The sequence below is a fragment of the Pristiophorus japonicus genome, chromosome 23 (genome assembly GCF_044704955.1).
Source record: "Pristiophorus japonicus isolate sPriJap1 chromosome 23, sPriJap1.hap1, whole genome shotgun sequence".
Taxonomy (NCBI): Eukaryota; Metazoa; Chordata; class Chondrichthyes; family Pristiophoridae; genus Pristiophorus; species Pristiophorus japonicus.
In genome coordinates, this window is record NC_091999.1 from 1,361,253 (window position 1) to 1,384,145 (window position 22,893).

The 22,893-nt window shown below is 52.9% G+C and overlaps 1 protein-coding gene across 1 annotated transcript in view; it reads right to left on the reverse strand.

Moving 5' to 3' along the window:
- The window catches only part of LOC139235678 (protein BANP-like), a 26,288-nt gene extending 3,814 nt beyond the window's left edge, over window positions 1-22,474 (reverse strand). The window contains exons 1-4 of the mRNA XM_070866717.1: window positions 22,077-22,474; window positions 17,540-17,670; window positions 13,868-13,983; window positions 3,918-4,105 (exon numbers count right to left, since the gene is read on the reverse strand). Coding sequence (XP_070722818.1) covers window positions 3,918-4,105; window positions 13,868-13,983; window positions 17,540-17,606 — 371 coding nt within the window. The 5' untranslated portion in view covers window positions 17,607-17,670; window positions 22,077-22,474. The remainder of the gene's footprint in view (window positions 1-3,917; window positions 4,106-13,867; window positions 13,984-17,539; window positions 17,671-22,076) is intronic.
- Between the last annotated feature and the right edge of the window lie 419 nt (window positions 22,475-22,893).

Genomic DNA, 22,893 nt, shown 5'->3' on the forward strand with positions numbered 1-22,893 from the left:
AAAGGAGGGAGAGGGGGAGAAAGGAGGGAGAGGGGGAGAAGGAGGGAGAGGGGGAGAAAGGAGGGAGAGGGGGAGAAAGGAGGGAGAGGGGGAGAAAGGAGGGAGAGGGGGAGAAAGGAGGGAGAGGGGGAGAAAGGAGGGAGAGGGGGAGAAAGGAGGGAGAGGGGGAGAAAGGAGGGAGAGGGGGAGAAAGGAGGGAGAGGGGGAGAAAGGAGGGAGAGGGAGGAGAAAGGAGGGAGAGGGGGAGAAAGGAGGGAGAGGGGGAGAAAGGAGGGAGAGGGGGAGAAAGGAGGGAGAGGGGGAGAAAGGAGGGAGAGGGGGGAGAAAGGAGGGAGAGGGGGAGAAAGGAGGGAGAGGGGGAGAAAGGAGGGAGAGGGGGAGAAAGGAGGGAGAGGGGGAGAAAGGAGGGAGAGGGGGAGAAAGGAGGGAGAGGGGGAGAAAGGAGGGAGAGGGGGAGAAAGGAGGGAGAGGGGGAAGAAAGGAGGGAGAGGGGGAGAAAGGAGGGAGAGGGGGAGAAAGGAGGGAGAGGGGGAGAAAGGAGGGAGAGGGGGAGAAAGGAGGGAGAGGGGGAGAAAGGAGGGAGAGGGGAGAAAGGAGGGAGAGGGGGAGAAAGGAGGGAGAGGGGGAGAAAGGAGGGGAGGGGGAGAAAGGAGGGGAGGGGAGAAAGGAGGGAGAGGGGGAGAAAGGAGGGAGAGGGGGAGAAAGGAGGGAGAGGGGGAGGAAAGGAGGGAGAGGGGGAGAAAGGGAGAGGGGAGAAGGAGGGAGAGGGGGAGAAAGGAGGGAGAGGGGGAGAAAGGAGGGAGAGGGGGAGAAAGGAGGGAGAGGGGGAGAAAGGAGGGAGAGGGGGAGAAAGGAGGGAGAGGGGGAGAAAGGAGGGAGAGGGGAGAAAGGAGGGAGAGGGGGAGAAAGGAGGGAGAGGGGGAGAAAGGAGGGAGAGGGGGAGAAAGGAGGGAGAGGGGGAGAAAGGAGGGAGAGGGGGAGAAAGGAGGGAGAGGGGGAGAAAGGAGGGAGAGGGGAGAAAGGAGGGAGAGGGGGAGAAAGGAGGGAGAGGGGGAGAAAGGAGGGAGAGGGGGAGAAAGGAGGGAGAGGGGAGAAAGGAGGGAGAGGGGGAGAAGGAGGGAGAGGGGGAGAAAGGAGGGAGAGGGGGAGAAAGGAGGGAGAGGGGGAGAAAGGAGGGAGAGGGGGAGAAAGGAGGGAGAGGGGGAGAAAGGAGGGAGAGGGGGAGAAAGGAGGGAGAGGGGGAGAAAGGAGGGAGAGGGGGAGAAAGGAGGGAGAGGGGGAGAAAGGAGGGAGAGGGGGAGAAAGGAGGGAGAGGGGAGAAAGGAGGGAGAGGGGGAGAAAGGAGGGAGAGGGGGAGAAAGGAGGGAGAGGGGGAGAAAGGAGGGAGAGGGGGAGAAAAAGAGGGAGAGGGGGAGAAAGGAGGGAGAGGGGGAGAAAGGAGGGAGAGGGGGAGAAAGGAGGGAGAGGGGGAGAAAGGAGGGAGAGGGGGAGAAAGGAGGGAGAGGGGGAGAAAGGAGGGAGAGGGGGAGAAAGGAGGGAGAGGGGGAGAAAGGAGGGAGAGGGGGAGAAAGGAGGGAGAGGGGGAGAAAGGAGGGAGAGGGGGAGAAAGGAGGGAGAGGGGGAGAAAGGAGGGAGAGGGGGAGAAAGGAGGGAGAGGGGGAGAAAGGAGGGAGAGGGGAGAAAGGAGGGAGAGGGGGAGAAAGGAGGGAGAGGGGGAGAAAGGAGGGAGAGGGGAGAAAGGAGGGAGAGGGGGAGAAAGGAGGGAGAGGGGGAGAAAGGAGGGAGAGGGGGAGAAAGGAGGGAGAGGGGGAGAAAGGAGGGAGAGGGGGAGAAAGGAGGGAGGGGGAGAAAGGAGGGAGAGGGGGAGAAAGGAGGAGAGGGGGGAGAAAGGAGGAGAGGGGGAGAAAGGAGGGAGAGGGGGAGAAAGGAGGGAGAGGGGGAGAAAGGAGGGAGAGGGGGAGAAAGGAGGGAGAGGGGGAGAAAGGAGGGAGAGGGGGAGAAAGGAGGGAGAGGGGGAGAAAGGAGGGAGAGGGGGAGAAAGGAGGGAGAGGGGGAGAAAGGAGGGAGAGGGGGAGAAAGGAGGGAGAGGGGGAGAAAGGGGAGAGGGGGAGAAAGGAGGGAGAGGGGGAGAAAGGAGGGAGAGGGGGAGAAAGGAGGGAGAGGGGAGAAAGGAGGGAGAGGGGGAGAAAGGAGGGAGAGGGGGGGAAAGGAGGGAGAGGGGAGAAAGGAGGGAGAGGGGGAGAAAGGAGGGAGAGGGGGAGAAAGGAGGGAGAGGGGGAGAAAGGAGGGAGAGGGGGGAGAAAGGAGGGAGAGGGGGAGAAAGGAGGGGGAGGAGGGGAAGGGGGAGGAGGGGAAGGGGAGGAGGGAAGGGGGAGGAGGGAAGGGGGAGGAGTGGAAGGGGGAGGAGGGGAAGGGGGAAGGGGAGGAGAGGGGAGGGGAGATGGGGGTCGGGGGAAGAAACAGGGAGAGAAGGGGTTGAGAGAGAAGAGGGGGGTTGACCGGGGGGGGGGGGGGGGGGGGGGGTGGCGGGGAATGAGAAGGGGATGGGGACAAAAAAGAAAAATGACAGACACATTAGTACACAGCCGAATAGGAGATGGTTGGTGAACAGTAACCATGGTGAGCTTGTTCCCTCAGCCCCTCTACCTGTCTCCACTGTCCTCCATCCCTGCCACCTCTCCCATTGGCATCAGGGCAGTGAGAGCCCATGTTCCAAAGCCCCACAACCCTTCTCAGCATCCCGTGGGTTGACAATGGGAAGGGGGGGGGGGGGGGGGGGGGGAAATGAGGACAGGATTGGGTACATGGCTGTGATGCCCACCATGGTCCAATATCCCACCAACATGCAATGTCTTGACCCCGAGGTCGAGAGTGGAGTGCATTGCGGGACACGGAGCCAAGGCGGGCCGGCAGAGTTCGGTACAGATCAGCCGTGATCTCCTTGAATGGAGGAATGGGCTCTGGGTGCTGAATGACCTCCTCCTCCTGCCCCTATGTTTACAGCCGGCGACAGCAGTGTTGGGCTTGGTTGCGATGACCCCCTCATGGTCGCACAGCCTGCTCACATTCATTGTTTGAGCACATACCTGGGCAATAGTCACTTGGGCGAGGTGTCAGAGGTCGGTGGCGGGGGTGGGGGCTCAGTGAGGAGAGAGCCCGTGTTATGAGTGAGCTGGTCCCAGCTGTAATTATATCGGGCCCTGGTGGGACCACACCTGGAGTATTGTGCACAGTTTGGGTCTCCTTTCCTAAGGAAGGATATACTTGCCATAGAGGGAGTGCGGTGAAGGTTCACCAGACTGATTCCTGGGATGGGGGGATTGTCCTATGAGGAGAGATTGAGTAGACTAGACCGATATTCTCCAGAGTTTAGAAGAATGAGAGGTGATCTCATTGAAAGATACAACATTCTTACCGGGCTTGACAGGGTAGATGCAGGGAGGGTGTTTCCCCCCCGGGCTGGGGAGACTAGAACCAGGGGTCACACAGTCTCAGGATAAGGGGTCCGCCATTTAGGACTGAGATGAGGAGAAACTTCTTCACTCAGAGGGGGGTGAATCTTTGGAATTCTCTGCCCCAGAGGGCTGTGGAGGCTCAGTCTTTGAGTATATTCAAGGCCGTGATCGGTAGATTTGTGGATATTAAGGGAATCGAGGGATATGGGGACAGTGCAGGAAAGTGGACCCGAGGTCGAAGGTCAGCCGTGATCTCATTGAATGGTGGAGCAGGCTCGAGGGGCCGAATGGCCGACTCCTGCTCCTGGATCTTATGTACTGAGACCCTCACACAGCAGGAAGGAGATTCGTTAAAATAAAAAACAGAAACTAAACAAGCCTCCGAACCCGAGACCGAGAGGAGCGTTTCCCAGAGATCCCACCCCACCCTCCCCAACCTCCACGGCTAAAGGCCACACCCACCTACTGCCGGTCTGCCGTTGCCCCTCAGTCGCCGTGTGCTCGGCCAGGGGCGGCCGGAACGCGTTCTGATTGGCCAGCATGTCGACCTTTGCCCTGAGGCACTTGCACTTGTCCTCCATGGAGTTGAGATTGGCTTCAATGGCATCGAGCCGGAGGCACAGTGTCTTGCTCGCCGAGTACAGGAGAGTCTGAGGGAGAGGCAACAGAACGAAACACGTCAGCGCACAGGCAGTGGGAAAACACAATCCACTTTTAACGTGGCGACTGGAAAGTGTTCCAGCCCACACTTGGAAAGCCGAGTGATGCACAGTCTCATCCTTTGTGTTCATAATCCCCCTCGATGGCCTTGCCCCTCCCAATACCAAAGCAAAATGCCACCGACGCTGGAAATCGGAAATAAAAACAGGAAAAGCTGGAAATACTCAGCGGGTCAGGCAGCATCTGTGGAGAGAGAAACAGAGTTAGTGTTTCAGGTCAACGACCTGTCATAAGATCTGGGCCTTGCTATCTCTGTAACCTCCGCTAGCCCTACAACACCACCCCCCCCCCCCACCCCAGGTCTCTGTGTTTCTCCACTTCTGGCCTCGTGCCCCCCTGATTGTAATCGTCCCACAATTGTCGGCCGTGCCTTCGGCTGTATGGGCCCCAATCTCTGGAATTCCCTCCCTAAACCGCTTCCTCTTCCTTTAAGTTGCTTCTTAAAACCGACCTCCTTGACCAAGCTTTTGGTCAGCTGGCCCAACATCCCCGTACGCAGCTCGGTCTCAAACTTTGCTTGATAATTGCTCCTGTGAAATGCCTTAGGATGTTTCACTCCGTTAAATGCACGGCTTTGTTGTACTCAAGTTTCTGCTGCAGGTAATTGTGCAATTGGAGATAGGGCACATTCCTGAACACTCGACCCCTGGGGCTACTCTCAGTCTCGGAGGTTATCCGAAACTTGTAACTACGCCAAACAAACTTAGTACATAATAATAGAACATACAAAGAGTAGCAGTTGCACAACACATGTGTTGCAGTAGTTAAGTTTAATTAGCTCTTGGGTAGCAGAAATTTACTAGTTTGAAAAAAGAAAGGAATGGCATATCTGTAGCACTTTTCACAACCTTAGGACGTTCAAAAGCGCTTTACAGACAATGAAATACTCCCCTCCCCCCTCCCCAAGTATAGTCACTGTTGTAATGTGGGAAACGCAGCAGCCAATTTGCGCACAGCAAGCTCCCACAAACAATGTGATAATGACCAAATCATCTGGGTTTTTTTTTAAAAAAGGGAGAAATATTGGCCCAGGACACTTGGGGAAAACTCCCCTGCTCTTCTTCCAACAGTGCCATATGATCTTTTGCGTCCACCGAGAGGGCAGACGGGGCCGCGGTTTAGCCACTCATCTGAAAGATGGCGATCCGACAGTGCAGCGCTCCCTCAGTACTTTCACTGGGAGTGTCGGCCTGGATTTGTGCTCAAGTCTCGGGAGTGGGACTCGAACCCGCGACCTTCTGACTCCAAGGCGGGAGTGCGACCCAGTGATCCACAGCTCAGTGATTCCCTGCTGGAAAGCGGGTGGGTGCAGGTTAGGCACGGTCAACGCTGGGCTCTGTTGTGCAGCAGCCCCACCCCAGATCAAACATCAGGCTTTAAAAAAAAATGTGGTTATGGGATGTGGACGTCACTGGCAAGGCCGGCATTTATTGCCCATCCCTAATTGCCCCTTGAGAAGGTGGTGGTGAGCCGCCTTCTTGAACCGCTGCAGTCCGTGTGGTGAAACATAGAAAATAGGTGCAGGATCAGGCCATTCGGCCCTTCAAGCCTGCACCACCATTCAATATGATCATGGCTGATCATTCCCTCAGTACCCCTTTCCTGCTTTCTCTCCATACCCCTTGATCCCTTTAGCCGTAAGGGCCACATCTAACTCCCTTTTGAATATATCCAATGAACTGGTCTCAACAACTCTCTGCGGTAGGGAATTCCACAGGTTAACAAATCTCTGAGTGAATAAGTTTCTCCTCATCTCGGTCCTAAATGGCTTACCCCTTATCCTTAAACTGTGTCCCCTGGTTCTGGACTTCCCCAACATCGGGAACATTCTTCCTGCATCTAACCTGTCCAATCCCGTCAGAATTTTATATGTTTCTATAAGATCCCCTCTCATTCTTCTAAATTCCAGTGAATATAAACCGAGTCGATCCAGTCTTTCTTCATATGTCAGTCCTGCCAGTCTGGTGAACCTTCGCTGCACTCCCTCAACAGCAAGAACATCCTTCCTCAGACTAGGAGACCAAAACTGAACACAATATTCCAGTTGAGGCCTCACCAAGGCCCTGTACAACTGCAGTAAGACCTCCCTGCTCCAATACTCAAATCCTCTCGCTATGAAGGCCAAAATACCATTTGCTTTCTTCACCGCCTGCTGTACCTGCAGGCCAACTTTCAATGACTGATGTACCATGACACCCAGATCTCGTTGCACCTCCCCTTTTACTAATCTGTCACCATTCAGATAATAATCTGCCTTCCTGTTTTTGCCCCCAAAGTGGATAACCTCACACTTATCCACATTATACTGCATCTGCCATGCATTTGCCCACTCACCTAACCTGTCCAAGTCACCCTGCAGCCTTTTAGCATCCTCCTCACAGCTCACACCGCCACCCAGCTTAGTGTCATCTGCTAACTTGGGAGTTACTACATTCAATTCCTTCGTCTAAATCATTAATGTATATTGTAAATATCTGTGGTCCCAGCACTGAACCTTGTGGCACCCCACTAGTCACTGCCTGCCATTCTGAAAAGGACCCGTTTATCCTGACTCTCTGCTTCCTGTCTGCCAACCAGTTCTCTATCCACGTCAATACATTACCCCCAATACCATGTGCTTTAATTTTGCACACTAATCTCTTGTGTGGTACCTTGTCAAAAGTCTTTGAAAGTCCAAATACACCACATCCACTGGTTCTCCCTTGTCCACTCTGCTAGTTACATCCTCAAAAAATTCTAGAAGATTTGTCAAGCATGATTTCCCTTTCATAAATCCATGCTGACTTGGACCGATCCTGTTACTGCTTTCCAAATGCGCTGCTATTTCATCCTTAATAATTGACGCCAACATTTTCCCCACTACCGATGTCAGGCTGTCTATAATTCCCTGTTTTCTCTCCCCCTCCTTTTTTTAAAAAGTGGGGTTACATTAGCGACCCTCCAATCCATAGGAGCTGATCCAGAGTCCATGGAATGTTGGAAAATGACCACCAATGCATCCACTATTTCTAGGGCCACTTCCTTAAGCACTCTTGGATGCAGACTTTCAGGCCCTGGGGATTTATCGGCCTTCAATCCCATCAATTTCTCTAACACCATTTCCTGACTAATAAGGATTTCCCTCAGTTCCTCCTAGACCCTCTGTCTCCTAGTATTTTCGGGAGGTTATTTGTGTCTTCCTTCGTGAGGACAGAACCAAAGTATTAGTTCAATTGGTCTGCCATTTCCTTGTTCCCCATTATGAATGCACCTGATTCTGACTGCAAGGGACCTACATTAGTCTTCACTAATCTTTTCCTCTTCACATATCTATAGATGCTTTTGCAGTCAGTTTTTATGTTCCCTGCAAGCTTTCTCCCACAGTGCTGTTAGGGAGGGAGTTCCAGGATTGTGACCCAGCGACGATGAAGGAACGGCCGATATATTCCCAAGTCGGGATGGTGTGTGACTGGGAGGGGAACGTGGAGGTGGTGGTGTTCCCATGGACCTGCTGCCCTGGTCCTTCTAGGTGGTAGAGGTCGCGGGTTTGGGAGGTGCTGCCGAAGAAACCTTGGCGAGTTGCTGCAGTGCATCTTGTAGACGGTGCACACTGCAGCCACGGTGCGCCGGTGGTGGAGGGAGTGTGTGTTGAAGGTGGTGGGTAGCGGGTCGATCGAGCGGGCTGCTTTGTTCTGGATGGTGTCGAGCTTCTAGAGTGTTGTTGGAGCTGCACTCATCCAGGCAAGTGGGGAGTGTTCCATCACACTCCTGACTTGTGCCTTGTAGATGGTGGAAAGGCTTTGGGGAGTCAGGAGGTGAGACACTCACCACAGAATACCCAGCCTCTGACCTGCTCTTGTAGCCACAGTATTTATGTGGCTGGTCCGGTTAAGTTTCTGGTCAATGGTGACCCCCAGGATGTTGATGGTGGGGGATTCGGCGATGGGAATGCCGTTGAATATCAAGGGGAAGTGGTTAAACTCTCACTTGTTGGAGATGGTCATTGCCTGACACTTGTGTGCTTGGCACTTATGAACCCAAGCCTGAATATCGTCCAGGCCTTGCTACATATGGGCTGCTTCATTATCTGAGGAGATGTGACGCACACACGTGAATAATACCTTGCGTAAATGGTAATTCAAAGGCAGCCGTACCCAGCGGAGGAATCAGCACTTTGAGGTTAGACGAGAAGGGTCCTCTTTAAGAACAAAGCACTGGCCAGTATTTCCTGCCAGTTCACACTTCTGCTTTCAACCGCGCAGGAATCTCAGCTGTCGCGGGCTCTGAATGGCATTGCTAATGTGTGCCAGCCTTTCAGCTCTGCGCCCAGGCTTACCAGTAACTGGACACAATCATAGGGTTACAACAACTTACATTTACACACCACCTTTCACATAGTAAAAGGGTCAAGGATGTCTCGGAGCAGTTACAGGACATTTTGAAGGGGGAGGGTGAACAGCCAGTTGTCGTGGTGCATATAGGTACCAATGATATAGGTAAAAAAACGGGATGAGATCCTACAAGCTGAATTTAGGGAGCAAGGAGCTAAATTAAAAAGTAGGACCTCAAAGGTAGTAATCTCAGGATTGCTACCAGTGCCATGTGCTAGTCAGAGTAGGAATCGCAGGATAGCTCAGATGAGTGTGTGGCTTGAGGAGTGGTGCAAAAGGGAGGGATTCAAATTCCTGGGACATTGGAACTGGTTCTGGGGGAGGTGGGATCAGTACAAACCGGACGGTCTGCACCTGGGCAGGACCGGAACCAATGTCCTAGGGGGAGTGTTTGCTAGTGCTGTTGGGGAGGGGTTAAACTAATATGGCAGGGGGATGGGAACCTATGCAGGGAGACAGAGGGAAGTAGAATGGGGGCAGAAGCAAAAGATAGAAAGAAGAAAAGTAAAAGTGGAGGGCAGAGAAACCCAAGGCAAAAATCAAAAAGGGCCACATTACAGAAAATTCTAAAAGAGCAAAGTGTGTTAAAAAGACTAGCCTGGCTCTGTGCCTCAATGCGAGGCGTATTCGGAATAAGATGGACAAATTAACTGCACAGGCAGAAATGAATGAATATGATATGATTGGCATCACAGAGACATGGCTCCAGGGTGACCAAGGCTGGGAACTCAACATCCAGGGGTATTCAACATTTAGGAAGGATAGACAGAAAGGAAAAGGAGGTGGGGTGGCGTTGCTGGTTAAAGAGGAAATTAACGCAATAGTAAGGAAGGACATTAGTTTGGATGATGGTGGAATTTGTATGGATGGAGCTGCGGAATACCAAAGAGCAGAAAATGCTAGTGAGAATTGTGTACAGACCACCAAACAGTAGTAGTGAGGTTGGGGACAGCATCAAACAAGAAATTAGGGATGCGTGCAATAAAGGTACAGCAGTTATCATGGGCGACTTTAATCTACATATTGATTGGGCTAACCAAACTGGTAGCAATACGGTGGAGGAGGATTTCCTGGAGTGTATTAGGGATGGTTTTCTGGACCAATATGTTGAGGAACCAACTAGAAGGCTGGCCATCCTAGACTGGGTGATGTGTAATGAGAAAGGACTAATTAGCAATCTTGTTGTGCGAGGCCCCTTGGGGAAGAGTGACCATAATATGGTAGAATTCTTTATTAAGATGGAGTGTGACACAGTTAATTCGGAGACTAGGGTCCTGAACTTAAGGAAAGGTAACTTCGATGGTATGAGTCGTGAATTGGCTAGAATAGACTGGCAAATGATACTTAAAGGGTTGACGGTGGATAGGCAATGGCAAACATTTAAAGATCACATGGATGAACTTCAACAATTGTACATCCCTGTCTAGAGTAAAAATAAAATGGGGAAGGTGGCTCAACCGTGGCTAACAAGGGAAATTAGGGATAGTGTTAAATCCAAGGAAGAGGCATATAAATTGGCCAGAAAAAGTAGCAAACTGAGGAGTGGGAGAAATTTATAATTCAGCAGGGGAGGACAAAGGGTTTAATTAGGACGGGGAAAGTCGAGTACGAGAGGACATTGCCAGGGACATAAAAACTGAGTGCAAAAGCTTCTATAGATATGTGAATAGAAAAAGATTAGTGAAGACAAACGTAGGTCCCTTGCAGTCAGATTCGAGTGAATTTATAATGGGGAATAAAGAAATGGCAGACCAATTGAACAAATACTTCTGTCTTCACGAAGGAAGACACAAATAACCTTCCGGATGTACTAGGGGACCGAGGGTCTAGTTAGAAGGAGGAACTGAAGGATATCCTTATTAGGCGGGAAATTGTGTTAGGGAAATTGATGGGATTCAAGGCCGATAAATCCCTGGGGCCTGATAGTCTGCATCCCAGAGTACTTAAGGAAGTGGCCCTAGAAATAGTGGATCAATTGGTGATCATTTTCCAATAGTCTATCGACTTTGGATCAGTTCCTATGGACTGGAGGGTAGCTAATGTAACACCACTTTTTAAAAAAGGAGGGAGAGAGAAAACGGGTAATTATAGACCAGTTAGCCTGACATCAGTAGTGGGGAAAATGTTGGAATCAATTATTAAAGATGAAATAGCAGCGCATTTGGAAAGCAGTGACAGGATCAGTCCAAGTCAGCATGGATTTATGAAAGGGAAATCATGCTTGACAAATCTAGAATTTTTTTGAGGATGTAGCTAGTAGAGTGGACAATGGAGAACCAGTGGATGTGGTGTATTTGGACTTTCAAAAGGCTTTTGACAAGGTCCCGCACAAGAGATTGGTGTGCAAAATTAAAGCACATGGTATTGGGGATAATGTACTGATGTGGGTAGAGAACTGGTTGGCAGACAGGAAACAGAAAGTCGGGATAAACGGGTCCTTTTCAGAATGGCAGGCAGTGACTAGTGGGGTGCCGCAGGGCTCAGTGCTGGGACCCCAGCTCTTTACAATATACATTAATGATTTAGATGAAGGAATTGAGTGTAATATCTCCAAGTCTGCAGATGACACTAAACTGGGTGGCGGTGTGAGCTGTGAGGAGGATGCTAAGAGGCTGCAGGGTGACTTGGATAGGTTAGGCGAGTGGGCAAATACATGGCAGATGCAGTATAATGTGGATAAATGTGAGGTTATCCACTTTGGGGGCAAAAACACGAAGGCAGAATATTATCTGAATGGTGGCAGATTAGGAAAAGGGGAGGTGCAACAAGACCTGGGTGTCATGGTACATCAGTCATTGAAAGTTGGCATGCAGGTACAGCAGGCGGTGAAGAAGGCAAATGGTATGTTGGCCTTCATAGCGAGAGGATTTGAGTATAGGAGCAGGGAGGTCTTACTGCAGTTGTACAGGGCCTTAGTGAGGCCTCACCTGGAATATTGTGTTCAGTTTTGGTCCCTAATCTGAGGAAGGACATTCTTGCTATTGAGGGAGTACAGCGAAGGTTCACCAGACTGATTCCCGGGATGGCTGGACTGACATATGAGGAAAGACTGGATCGACTGGGCCTGTATTCACTGGAGTTTAGAAGGATGAGAGGGGATCTCATAGAAACATATAAAATTCCAATGAACTGAACAAGTTAGATGCAGGAAGAATGTTCCCAATGTTGGGAAAGTCCAGAACCAGAGGACACAGTCTAAGGATAAGGGGTAGGCCATTTAGGACCGAGATGAGGAGAAATTTCTTCACTCAGAGAGTTGTTAACTTGTGAAATTCTCTGCTGCAGAGTTGTTGATGCCAGTTCATTGGATGTATTCAAGAGGGAGTTAGATATGGTCCTTACAGCTAAAGGGATCAAGGGGTATGGAGAGAAAGCAGGAAAGGGGTACTGAGGTGAATGATCAGCCATGATCTTATTGAATGGTGGTGCAGGCTCGAAGGACCGAATGGCCGACTCCTGCACCTATTTTCTATGTTTCTACGTCTCACGGTGCATTACAGCTGCGATTATCAAACAAAATTTGACACCGAGCCACATAAGGAGATATTAGGATAGATGGAAGAGGTAGGTTTTAAGGAGTGTCCTAAAGGAGGAGGGAGAGGTGAGGTTTAGGGAGGGAGTTTGAGAGCTTAGCGCCTCGGCAGCTGAAGGTACGGCCGCTAATGGTGGAGCGATTAAAATCGGGGGGATGCGCAAGAGGCCAGAATTGGAAGAGCGCCGATTATCTCGGAGGGTTGGAGGAGCTTACAGAGATAGGGAGGGGCGAGGCCATGGAAGGATTCGAACACAAGGATGAGAATTTTTTAAATCGAGGCGTTGCCGGACCAGGATCCAATGTAGGTGGGCGAGCACAGAGGTGACGGGCAACGTTCCTGTTAAGCTGTGCAGCCAAGCAACGGTCTGGAGGTCCCGTGCAGACTGCTCACCGCCTTTGCAATGAAAGAAAACTTGAATGGGCTGCACAGCCTGTTAAAGGGTTTGTGCACAGAAAAATAAATTAGAGGATACATTGGTGATAGGCGCAAATGTATTTGCTTCATGGGTTCTTTGGTTAATAATTCATAGCAACATATTGCTATTATGAACTAGTGGGTTTATTAACAAAGTAAGAACATTAGAAATAGGAGCAGGAGTTGGCCATATGGCCCCTCGAGCCTGCTCTGCCATTTAATACGATCATGGCTGATCCGATCATAGACTCGAGTCCACTTCCCTGCCCGCTCCCCATAACCCCTTATCGGTTAAGAAACCATCGATCACTGTCTTAAGTTTATTCAATGACCCGGCTTCCACAGCTCTCTGAGGCAGCGAGTTCCACAGATTTACAACCCTCAGAGAAGAAATTCCTCCTCATCTGTTTTAAGTGGGCGGCCCCTTATTCTAAGATCATGCCCTCTAGTTCTAGTCTCCCCCATCAGTGGAAACATCCTCTCTGCATCCACCTTGTCGAGCCCTCTCATTATCTTATACGTTTTGATAAGGTCACCTCTCATTCTTCTGAATTCCAATGAGTAGAGGCCCAACCTACTCAACCTTTCCTCATAAGTCAACCCCCTCATCTCCGGAATCAACCTAGTGAACCTTCTCTGAACAGCCTCCAAAGCAAGTATATCCTTCCTTAAATACGGAGACCAAAACTGCACGCAGTACTCCAGGTGTGGCCTCACCAATACCCTGTACAGTTGTAGCAGGACTTCCCTGCTTTTATATTCCATCCCCTTTGCAATAAAGGCCAAGATACCATTGGCCTTCCTGATCACTTGCTGTACCTGCAGACTAACCTTTTATGTTTCCATGCACAAGGACCCCCAGGTCCCTCTGTACAGCAGCACTTTGCAATCTTTCTCCATTTAAATTATAATTTGCTCTTCGATTTTTTTTTCTGCCAATCACACGACACATTACCAGTCCGTCCACCGGGCTCACAACCACCTGCCTCATCGTGGATCCCCCGAACCCAACTGGCTGGGGTTTTATTGAGTCTTGTGAACATCACGTGACTGCTAAGCCACACCCACCTCAAAAAGCTCCACAAACAGGTGCATACATTACAAACGGGACTTAGTGCGAATTAGGATATGGGCAGCATTTTGGATGAGCTTAAGTTTATGGCGCATGGAAGATGGGAGTCCAGCCAGGAGTGTGTTGGAATAGTGAAGAATGGACAGACTGTGTCCGAGCCAGGATTTAACCCCAGGTCCCAGAGCATGAAAGGTCAGTGTCTGCCCCATTGCCCACAGCCAGTCTCCTATGATCACTTGAGTTTTATGGGGTACAATACTGTGCCTCAGAGAGAACAAGCCCAGATAATTGTCGCTGTACCTGAATACTGTCCTCTCCCTCCTCCGATTCCTGGAGTTCAACTTCCACTCTCCGACGTTTTCCTGTGGGATTCGAGTCGTCATGTTCGGCAATTTGGGAGCTTTGCTGTATGGCTGCTGAGAAAACAAAAGTATGATCACTGGGACAGAATGGAAAGGGAATAAGTCCATTGGAACCGTGTACAGTGGGGGAGTCAATGGAAGGGGTTTGATCCATTGGGATAACAGACAGGGATTACTTGACTGTGTGGGAAGGGACTAGGTTTATTGGGATTGTGCAGAATGGGAGCGAATGGGAAGGGGTTCGGTCCATTGGGATAACAGACAGGGATTACGACTGTGTGGGAAGGGACTAGGTTTATTGGGATTGTGCAGAATGGGAGTGAATGGGAAGGGGTTCGGTCCATTGGGATAACAGACAGGGATTACGACTGTGTGGGAAGGGACTAGGTTTATTGGGATTATGCCGAATGGGAGTGAATGGGAAGGTTTTGGATCCATTGGGACTGTATACAATGGGAGTGGATGGGAAGGGATTTGGTCCATTGGAATTGCATAGAATGGGAATGGCTGGGAAGGGGTTGGGCCCATTGGGATTGTGGAAGTGAATGGGAAGGGTTTGGGTCACATAAGACCAAGAACAAAAGAAATAGGAGCAGGAGTCGCCCATTTGACCCCTCAATCCTGCTCCACCATTCAATAAGATCACGGCTGATCCGATCATGGACTCAGCTCCACTTCCCCGCCCGCTCCCCATAACCCTTCACTCCCTATCGTTCAAAAATCTGTCTAACTCCGCCTTAAATATATTCAATGACCCAGCCTCCACAGCTCTCAGGGGCAGAGAATTCCACAGATTTACAACCCTCCGAGAGAAGAAATTCCTCCTCATCTCAGTTTTAAAATGGGTGGCCCCTTATTCTGAGACTATGCCCCCTAGTTCTAGATTCCCCTATGAGTGGAAATACACTCTCTGCATCCAACTTGCCCACCCTCTCATTATCTTATACGTTTCGATAAGATCACCTTTCGTTCTTCTGAGCTCCATTAAGCATAGACCAAACCTGCTCAACCTATCTTCCGAAGTCAAACCCCTCATCTCCGGAATCAACCTAGTGAACCTTCTCTGAACAGCTTCCATTGGGATTGTGTACAATGGGAGTTAATGGGAAGGGGTGGATGAGGGGGCCCAACAAGGTGGATGCAGCGAGGGTGAGATGTATGGTGCCCATTGCCTCCTATTGGAAAGTGTGTGTCTCAGAGAACTTGGGGCGAAGGCAGGATTGAGAGACACAAGTCCTCAGGGTAGAAAAGCCTCATTGTCAGGCCTCACACACGAAGGGTGTGCCACTGGGGTCCCTGCTGACTTTTGCCCCCTCCTTAACCTAGTGAGTGCCGAGACCCAATTGTAACCCTCAACCCCGGCTGGAGGTTGAACCTGGCGTGCGAGGCTCAAATTAAAGCCCTCGTCAGCTGTGGCTCAGTGGGTAGCAGTCTCGCCTCCGAGTCAGAAGGTTGTGGGTTCAAGTCCCACTCCAGGGACTTGAGCACAAAAAAATCTAAGTTGACACTCCAGTGCAGTGCTGAGGGAGCGCTGCACTGTCGGAGGTGCCGTCTTTTGGATGAGACGTTAAACCGAGGCCCCGTCTGCTCTCTCAGGTGGACGTAAAAGATCCCACGGCCACTATTTCGAAGAAGAGCAGGGGGGAGTTATCCCCTGTGTCCTGGGGCCAATATTTATTCCTCAATCGACATAACAAAAAAAACAAATTATCTGGTCATTATCACATTGCTGTGTGTGGGAGCTTGCTGTGCGCAAGTTGGCTGCCGCGTTTCCTACATTGCAACAGTGACTACACTCCAAAAGTACTTCATTGGCTGTAAAGCGCTTCGAGACGGTCCGGTGGTCGCGAAAGGCGCTATATAAATGCAGGTCTTTCTTTCTATTTCTTAACATCCTCCCCATGCAGACATCAGGTAACAAGACAAGTCAGCAACGAAACCGTGGGCCTTTCCTGCAGCTCAGTGTCACCCGATCGCACGGCTGAATTTTTACAGCCTGCCTGGCTTTGTGACGAGGCCAATACTGAAAGATTTTTTTCTCTCGAAGGGATGACTCGATTAAGATTATGAAAGGGTTGAGATAGGGTAGACATTGGGAAGCTGTTTTCGATTGTGGGAGAGACCAGAACTAGGGGGCTGTAAATATATGATTAGTCAATAATAAATCCAATAGGGAATTCAGGAGAAACTTCTTTACCCAGAGAGTGGTGAGAATGTGGAACTCACTGCCACAGGGAGGGGTTGAGGCAAATAACATAGATGCATCTAAGGGAAAGCTGAATAAGTACATGAGGGCAAGGGATATACTTGCCATTGAGAGAGTGTAACGAAGGTTCACCAGACTGATTCCTGGGATGGGGGGATTGTCCTATGAGGAGAGATTGAGTAGACTGGGCCGATATTCTCTAGAGTTTAGAAGAATGAGAGGTGATCTCATTGAAACATATAACGTTCTTACAGGGCTTGACAGGGGAGATGCCGAGAGGGTGTTTCCCCCGGGCTGGGGAGTCTAGAACCAGGGGTCACAGTCTCAGAATAAGGGATCGGCCATTTAGGACTGAGATGAGGAGAAACTTCTTCACTCAGAGGGTGGTAAATCTTTGGAATTCTCTGCCCCAGAGGGCTGTGGAGGCTCAGTCTTTGAGTATATTCAAGGCCGAGACCGATAGATTTTTGGATATTAAGGGAATCGAGGGATATGGGGACAGTGCAGGAAAGTGGAGCTGAGGTCGAAGATCAGCCGTGATCTGATTGAATGGCGGAGCAGGCTCGAGGGGCCGAATGGCCGACTCTTGCTCCTATTTCTTATGTTATATAAAGGAATTGAAGGTTGTGCTGATAAGGTGAGATGAAGCAGGGTGGGAGATGGTGCGGGACATGGTTTCAAGGTGGTTGGTGGAAGGTTCAGAGTGGATTTGAGGGAGGGGGCCTTCTTTACGCAGAGGGCTGTGGGGGTCTGGAACTCACTGCCTGGAAGGGTGGTGGATGCAAAAACCCTCACCACATTTAAAAGATGGTTGGATGGGCACTTGAAGTGCAGTGACCTGCTGGGTTACGGACCTAGAGCGAATTGGGATTAGACTGGATAACCTCCTGTTGGCTGGCGCAGATACGATGGCAAGTACTGCAGCGAATCAAATACGGCCAGGGTGATCTCCTGGACTAATTCCGATCGCTTGGATGGGTCGGAGAGGAATTTTCCCAGATTTTTTCCCCCCCCATTGGCCTGGGTTTTTAATCTGCTTGTTGCCTCTCCCAGGAGATCTCCAGTTGGGGTGGAGTGTAGAATGTTTCAGTACAAGGGGTGTCGCAGTTGTGTGAGGCAGACTGGTTGGGCTGGGTGCTCTTTACCTTTCCGTCATTGTTCACAGGTTTATATGTAACCTTTAGGTCTGCTGACCGAGGGCCGTGCGGCTCTTTGTCGGCCGGTGCGGACACAATGGGCCGGAATGGCCTCCTTCTGTGCTGTAAATTTCCATGAGGGGAGGAGGCTCGAGTGGAGACCAGGTGGGCCGAATGAGCTGTTTGTGTGCCGTTAAATCTCTGCCATGCTACGCAACAGTTACTGAACACTCTGAAGACCAGATCTTATCGAGGGGCCAACACGTACCATCGGCTTCCGACGTGAATTCTCGCACTGCGATCTCCACCATCTCTGCCAGCGGCTGGTCCGCCATTTCACGGCCCGGCACCTGGGGTCACCGATCCGGCAAACGGCCTCGACGGGAAGGACTGAGGCAGCTGCATGCGGGAAGAAAATAACGGATTATGAAACTGGGTTCCAGCGACGCACCTTATCCGGCAGTATGTCGGCAGCTCTCCGAATCTCACACCCATCCCCCTCGGCTATTAGCCCATGGCTCTGCCTCTTCCTGTCCACCAACTCCATCCCTCTCCCTGGCCACCGTCGCAGGCTGAACCAGACTGTTCACGACCTCGCCGTCCTATTTGACCCCGAGCTGATCTTTCGACCCTATATCCTCCATCACTAAGAGTGCCTACTTCCACCTCCGTAACATCGCCCGTCTCCGCCCCTGCCTCAGCTGCTGCTGAAACTCCCATCCATGCCTTTGTTACCTCTGAACTTGACTCTTCCAATGCTCGGACAGCCACCATCCCATCTTCCACCCTCCATAAACTTCAACTCATCCAAAACTCGGCTGCCCGTATCCTAACTCGCACCAAGTCCCACTCACCCATCACCCCCTGTGCTCGCTGACCTACATTAGCTCCCAGTCCGGCAATGTGTCAGCTGTGTCTCAGTGGGCAGCACTCTCGCCTCTGAGTCAGAAGGTCGTGGGTTCAAGTCCCACTCCAGGGACTTGAGCACAAAAATCTAGGCTGACACTCCCAGTGCAATGCTGAGGGAGTGCTGCACTGACGGAGGTGCCGTCTTTCAGATGAGACGTAAAAGATCCCGCAGCAATATTTCAAAGAAGAGAAGGGGAGTTATTCCCGGTGTCCTGGGCCCAATGTTTGCGTCTCAATCAAAAACAGTAGAACAGATTATCTGGTCATTATCACATTGTTCGGTGTGGGAGCTTGCTGTGCGCAAATTGGCTGCCACGTTATCCACCTGAGGGCAGACTCAGTTTAACATCTCATCTGAAAGACAGCACCTCCAACAATGCTGCGCTCCCTCAGCACTGCACTGGTCAGCCTAGATTTACGTGCTCTTCCCAGGATTTCCTAGTTGGAGAATGCACTGGTACATCCCATTCCAGCAGGTGCATTACCCGACATAACATCGAATCAACCCAACTCCAACAGCAGTTCAACTCAACCCCACCAACCCCAGCTCAACTCAACCCCCGACCCCAGCTCAACTCAACCCCCGACCCCAGCTCAACTCAACTCCAACTCAACTCAACCCCACCAACCCCAGCTCAACTCAACCCCACCAACCCCAGCTCAACTCAACCCCACCAACCCCAGCTCAACTCAACCCCACCAACCCCAGCTCAACTCAACCCCACCAACCCCAGCTCAACTCAACCCCACCAACCCCAGCTCAACTCAACCCCACCTCAACTCAACCCCCGACCCCAGCTCAACTCAACCCCCGACCCCAGCTCAACTCAACCCCACCAACCCCAGCTCAACTCAACCCCACCTCAACTCAACCCCCGACCCCAGCTCAACTCAACCCCCGACCCCAGCTCAACTCAACCCCCGACCCCAGCTCAACTCAACCCCCGACCCCAGCTCAACTCAACCCCACCAACCCCAGCTCAACTCAACCCCAGCTCAACTCAACCCCCGACCCCAGCTCAACTCAACTCCAACTCAACTCAACCCCACCAACCCCAGCTCAACTCAACCCCAGCTCAACTCAACCCCACCAACCCCAGCTCAACTCAACCCCACCAACCCCAGCTCAACTCAACCCCACCAACCCCAGCTCAACTCAACCCCACCAACCCCAGCTCAACTCAACCCCAGCTCAACTCAACCCCACCAACCCCAGCTCAACTCAACCCCACCAACCCCAGCTCAACTCAACCCCACCAACCCCAGCTCAACTCAACCCCAGCTCAACTCAACCCCACCAACCCCAGCTCAACTCAACCCCACCAACCCCAGCTCAACTCAACCCCACCAACCCCAGCTCAACTCAACCCCACCAACCCCAGCTCAACTCAACCCCACCAACCCCAGCTCAACTCAACCCCACCAACCCCAGCTCAACTCAACCCCACCAACCCCAGCTCAACTCAACTCCAACTCAACTCAACCCCACCAACCCCAGCTCAACTCAACCCCAGCTCAACTCAACCCCACCACAACTCAACCCCACCACAACTCAACCCCACCACAACTCAACCCCACCAACCCCAGCTCAACTCAACCCCAGCTCAACTCAACCCCACCAACCCCAGCTCAACTCAACCCCACCAACCCCAGCTCAACTCAACCCCACCAACCCCAGCTCAACTCAACCCCACCAACCCCAGCTCAACTCAACCCCACCAACCCCAGCTCAACTCAACCCCACCAACCCCAGCTCAACTCAACCCCACCAACCCCAGCTCAACTCAACCCCACCAACCCCAGCTCAACTCAACCCCCGACCCCAGCTCAACTCAACCCCCGACCCCAGCTCAACTCAACCCCACCAACCCCAGCTCAACTCAACCCCACCAACCCCAGCTCAACTCAACCCCACCAACCCCAGCTCAACTCAACCCCACCAACCCCAGCTCAACTCAACCCCCGACCCCAGCTCAACCCCACCAACCCCAGCTCAACTCAACCCCCGACCCCAGCTCAACTCAACCCCCGACCCCAGCTCAACTCAACCCCACCAACCCCAGCTCAACTCAACCCCACCTCAACTCAACCCCCGACCCCAGCTCAACTCAACCCCCGACCCCAGCTCAACCCCACCGACCCCAGCTCAACTCAACCCCACCGACCCCAGCTCAACTCAACCCCACCGGCCCCAGCTCAACTCAACCCCAGCTCAACTCAACCCCCGACCCCAGCTCAACTCAACTCCAACTCAACTCAACCCCACCAACCCCAGCTCAACTCAACCCCAGCTCAACTCAACCCCACCAACCCCAGCTCAACTCAACCCCACCAACCCCAGCTCAACTCAACCCCACCAACCCCAGCTCAACTCAACCCCACCAACCCCAGCTCAACTCAACCCCACCAACCCCAGCTCAACTCAACCCCAGCTCAACTCAACCCCCGACCCCAGCTCAACTCAACCCCACCAACCCCAGCTCAACTCAACCCCACCAACCCCAGCTCAACTCAACCCCACCAACCCCAGCTCAACTCAACCCCACCAACCCCAGCTCAACTCAACCCCCGACCCCAGCTCAACCCCACCAACCCCAGCTCAACTCAACCCCCGACCCCAGCTCAACTCAACCCCCGACCCCAGCTCAACTCAACCCCACCAACCCCAGCTCAACTCAACCCCAGCTCAACTCAACCCCAGCTCAACTCAACCCCACCAACCCCAGCTCAACTCAACCCCACCAACCCCAGCTCAACTCAACCCCACCAACCCCAGCTCAACTCAACCCCACCAACCCCAGCTCAACTCAACCCCCGACCCCAGCTCAACTCAACCCCCGACCCCAGCTCAACTCAACCCCACCAACCCCAGCTCAACTCAACCCCAGCTCAACTCAACCCCCGACCCCAGCTCAACTCAACCCCACCAACCCCAGCTCAACTCAACCCCACCAACCCCAGCTCAACTCAACCCCACCAACCCCAGCTCAACTCAACCCCACCAACCCCAGCTCAACTCAACTCCAACTCAACTCAACCCCAGCTCAACTCAACCCCACCAACCCCAGCTCAACTCAACTCCAACTCAACTCAACCCCACCAACCCCAGCTCAACTCAACCCCAGCTCAACTCAACCCCACCACAACTCAACCCCACCACAACTCAACCCCACCAACCCCAGCTCAACTCAACCCCAGCTCAACTCAACCCCACCAACCCCAGCTCAACTCAACCCCCGACCCCAGCTCAACTCAACCCCACCAACCCCAGCTCAACTCAACCCCCGACCCCAGCTCAACTCAACCCCACCAACCCCAGCTCAACTCAACCCCACCAACCCCAGCTCAACTCAACCCCACCAACCCCAGCTCAACTCAACCCCACCAACCCCAGCTCAACTCAACCCCCGACCCCAGCTCAACTCAACTCCAACTCAACTCAACCCCAGCTCAGCTCAATCCCACCAACCCCAGCTCAACTCAACCCCACCAACCCCAGCTCAACTCAACCCCACCAACCCCAGCTCAACTCAACCCCACCAACCCCAGCTCAACTCAACCCCACCAACCCCAGCTCAACTCAACCCCACCAACCCCAGCTCAACTCAACCCCACCAACCCCAGCTCAACTCAACCCCACCAACCCCAGCTCAACTCAACCACTGAGCCCAGTTCAGCCCCCACCCCAGACTCCCGGCTCGGCTCAAACTCCCGACCCCGGCTTGGCTCAACACCCGACCCCGGCTTAACCGAACCCGTGACCCTGGCTCAACCCCTGACCCCGGCTCGACCCAACCGAACCCCCTCCTCCCTCCCATCCCCAACAGAGCAACTTGGCTGAACTTCCCAACACCCCGACCCAGCCACCCACCAAGTCTCACGAGACTTGCACCTACCTGCCGTCAAGTCCCGGGGGCTGAAGGGTGGGGGCGGGGCTAAGGCCGGTGCCGTGCGCCTGCGCTCCCGAGGGGCGGGACTCCCGAGCGAGTGGGCGGGGCACACTCCGCGTGCCACCAATCAGCGCAGCCCTAGCGCCGCTGTGCCATTGGCCGGCCGCTGTGACCGACAGGCGGAGCGGTTGGAGGCGGGCCCGAAAAAACAAAACCCGAATCTGTTGTTGGTTTCAATCGAGCGGCGGGACTTTTAATTGTTTTTTTTTTTCTTATGTCGTCCGGTGAGCAGCTCGGGGGTAAAGCGCTCGAGGAGCCGCCGCCGCCGCCGCCGCCGCCGCCATGACCATCCGGGGCCTCCGCTCCTCCGCTGTTGTTCGCTGGCCGTCCGTCTGCCCCCTACAAAGATGGCGGCGGCTTTCTCCAACTCTGATTGGCTGGGGTTGGTGGGGGGGGGGGGCAACAGTCAATCGCCGTCCTGACCAATCGCGGCAGCTTCGCTCGGCCGCCGAGCCAATCGGACGCGGCCAGCCGCCGAGCCAATCGGACGCGGCCAGCCGCCGAGCCAATCGGACGCGGCCAGCCGCCGGGCCAGCCGCCGACCTCTTCTTTCTCTCTCATTGGCCGGACGTGAGCGACCAATCGGGCAGCCGGTTAGTTTTTTTTTTGTTCCTGGACGAGCGCCCTGCCATTGTCTTTGGCTCTGTGATTGGCTGGAGGTGCTCCAGCGATGATCTCGGGTCTGTTGGGTTGGTGGGGGGGGAAGACAACAACAACAAAAAAAGCCTTCTGCCACCCAATTGGTTCAGGCGGCAGCTCCCTG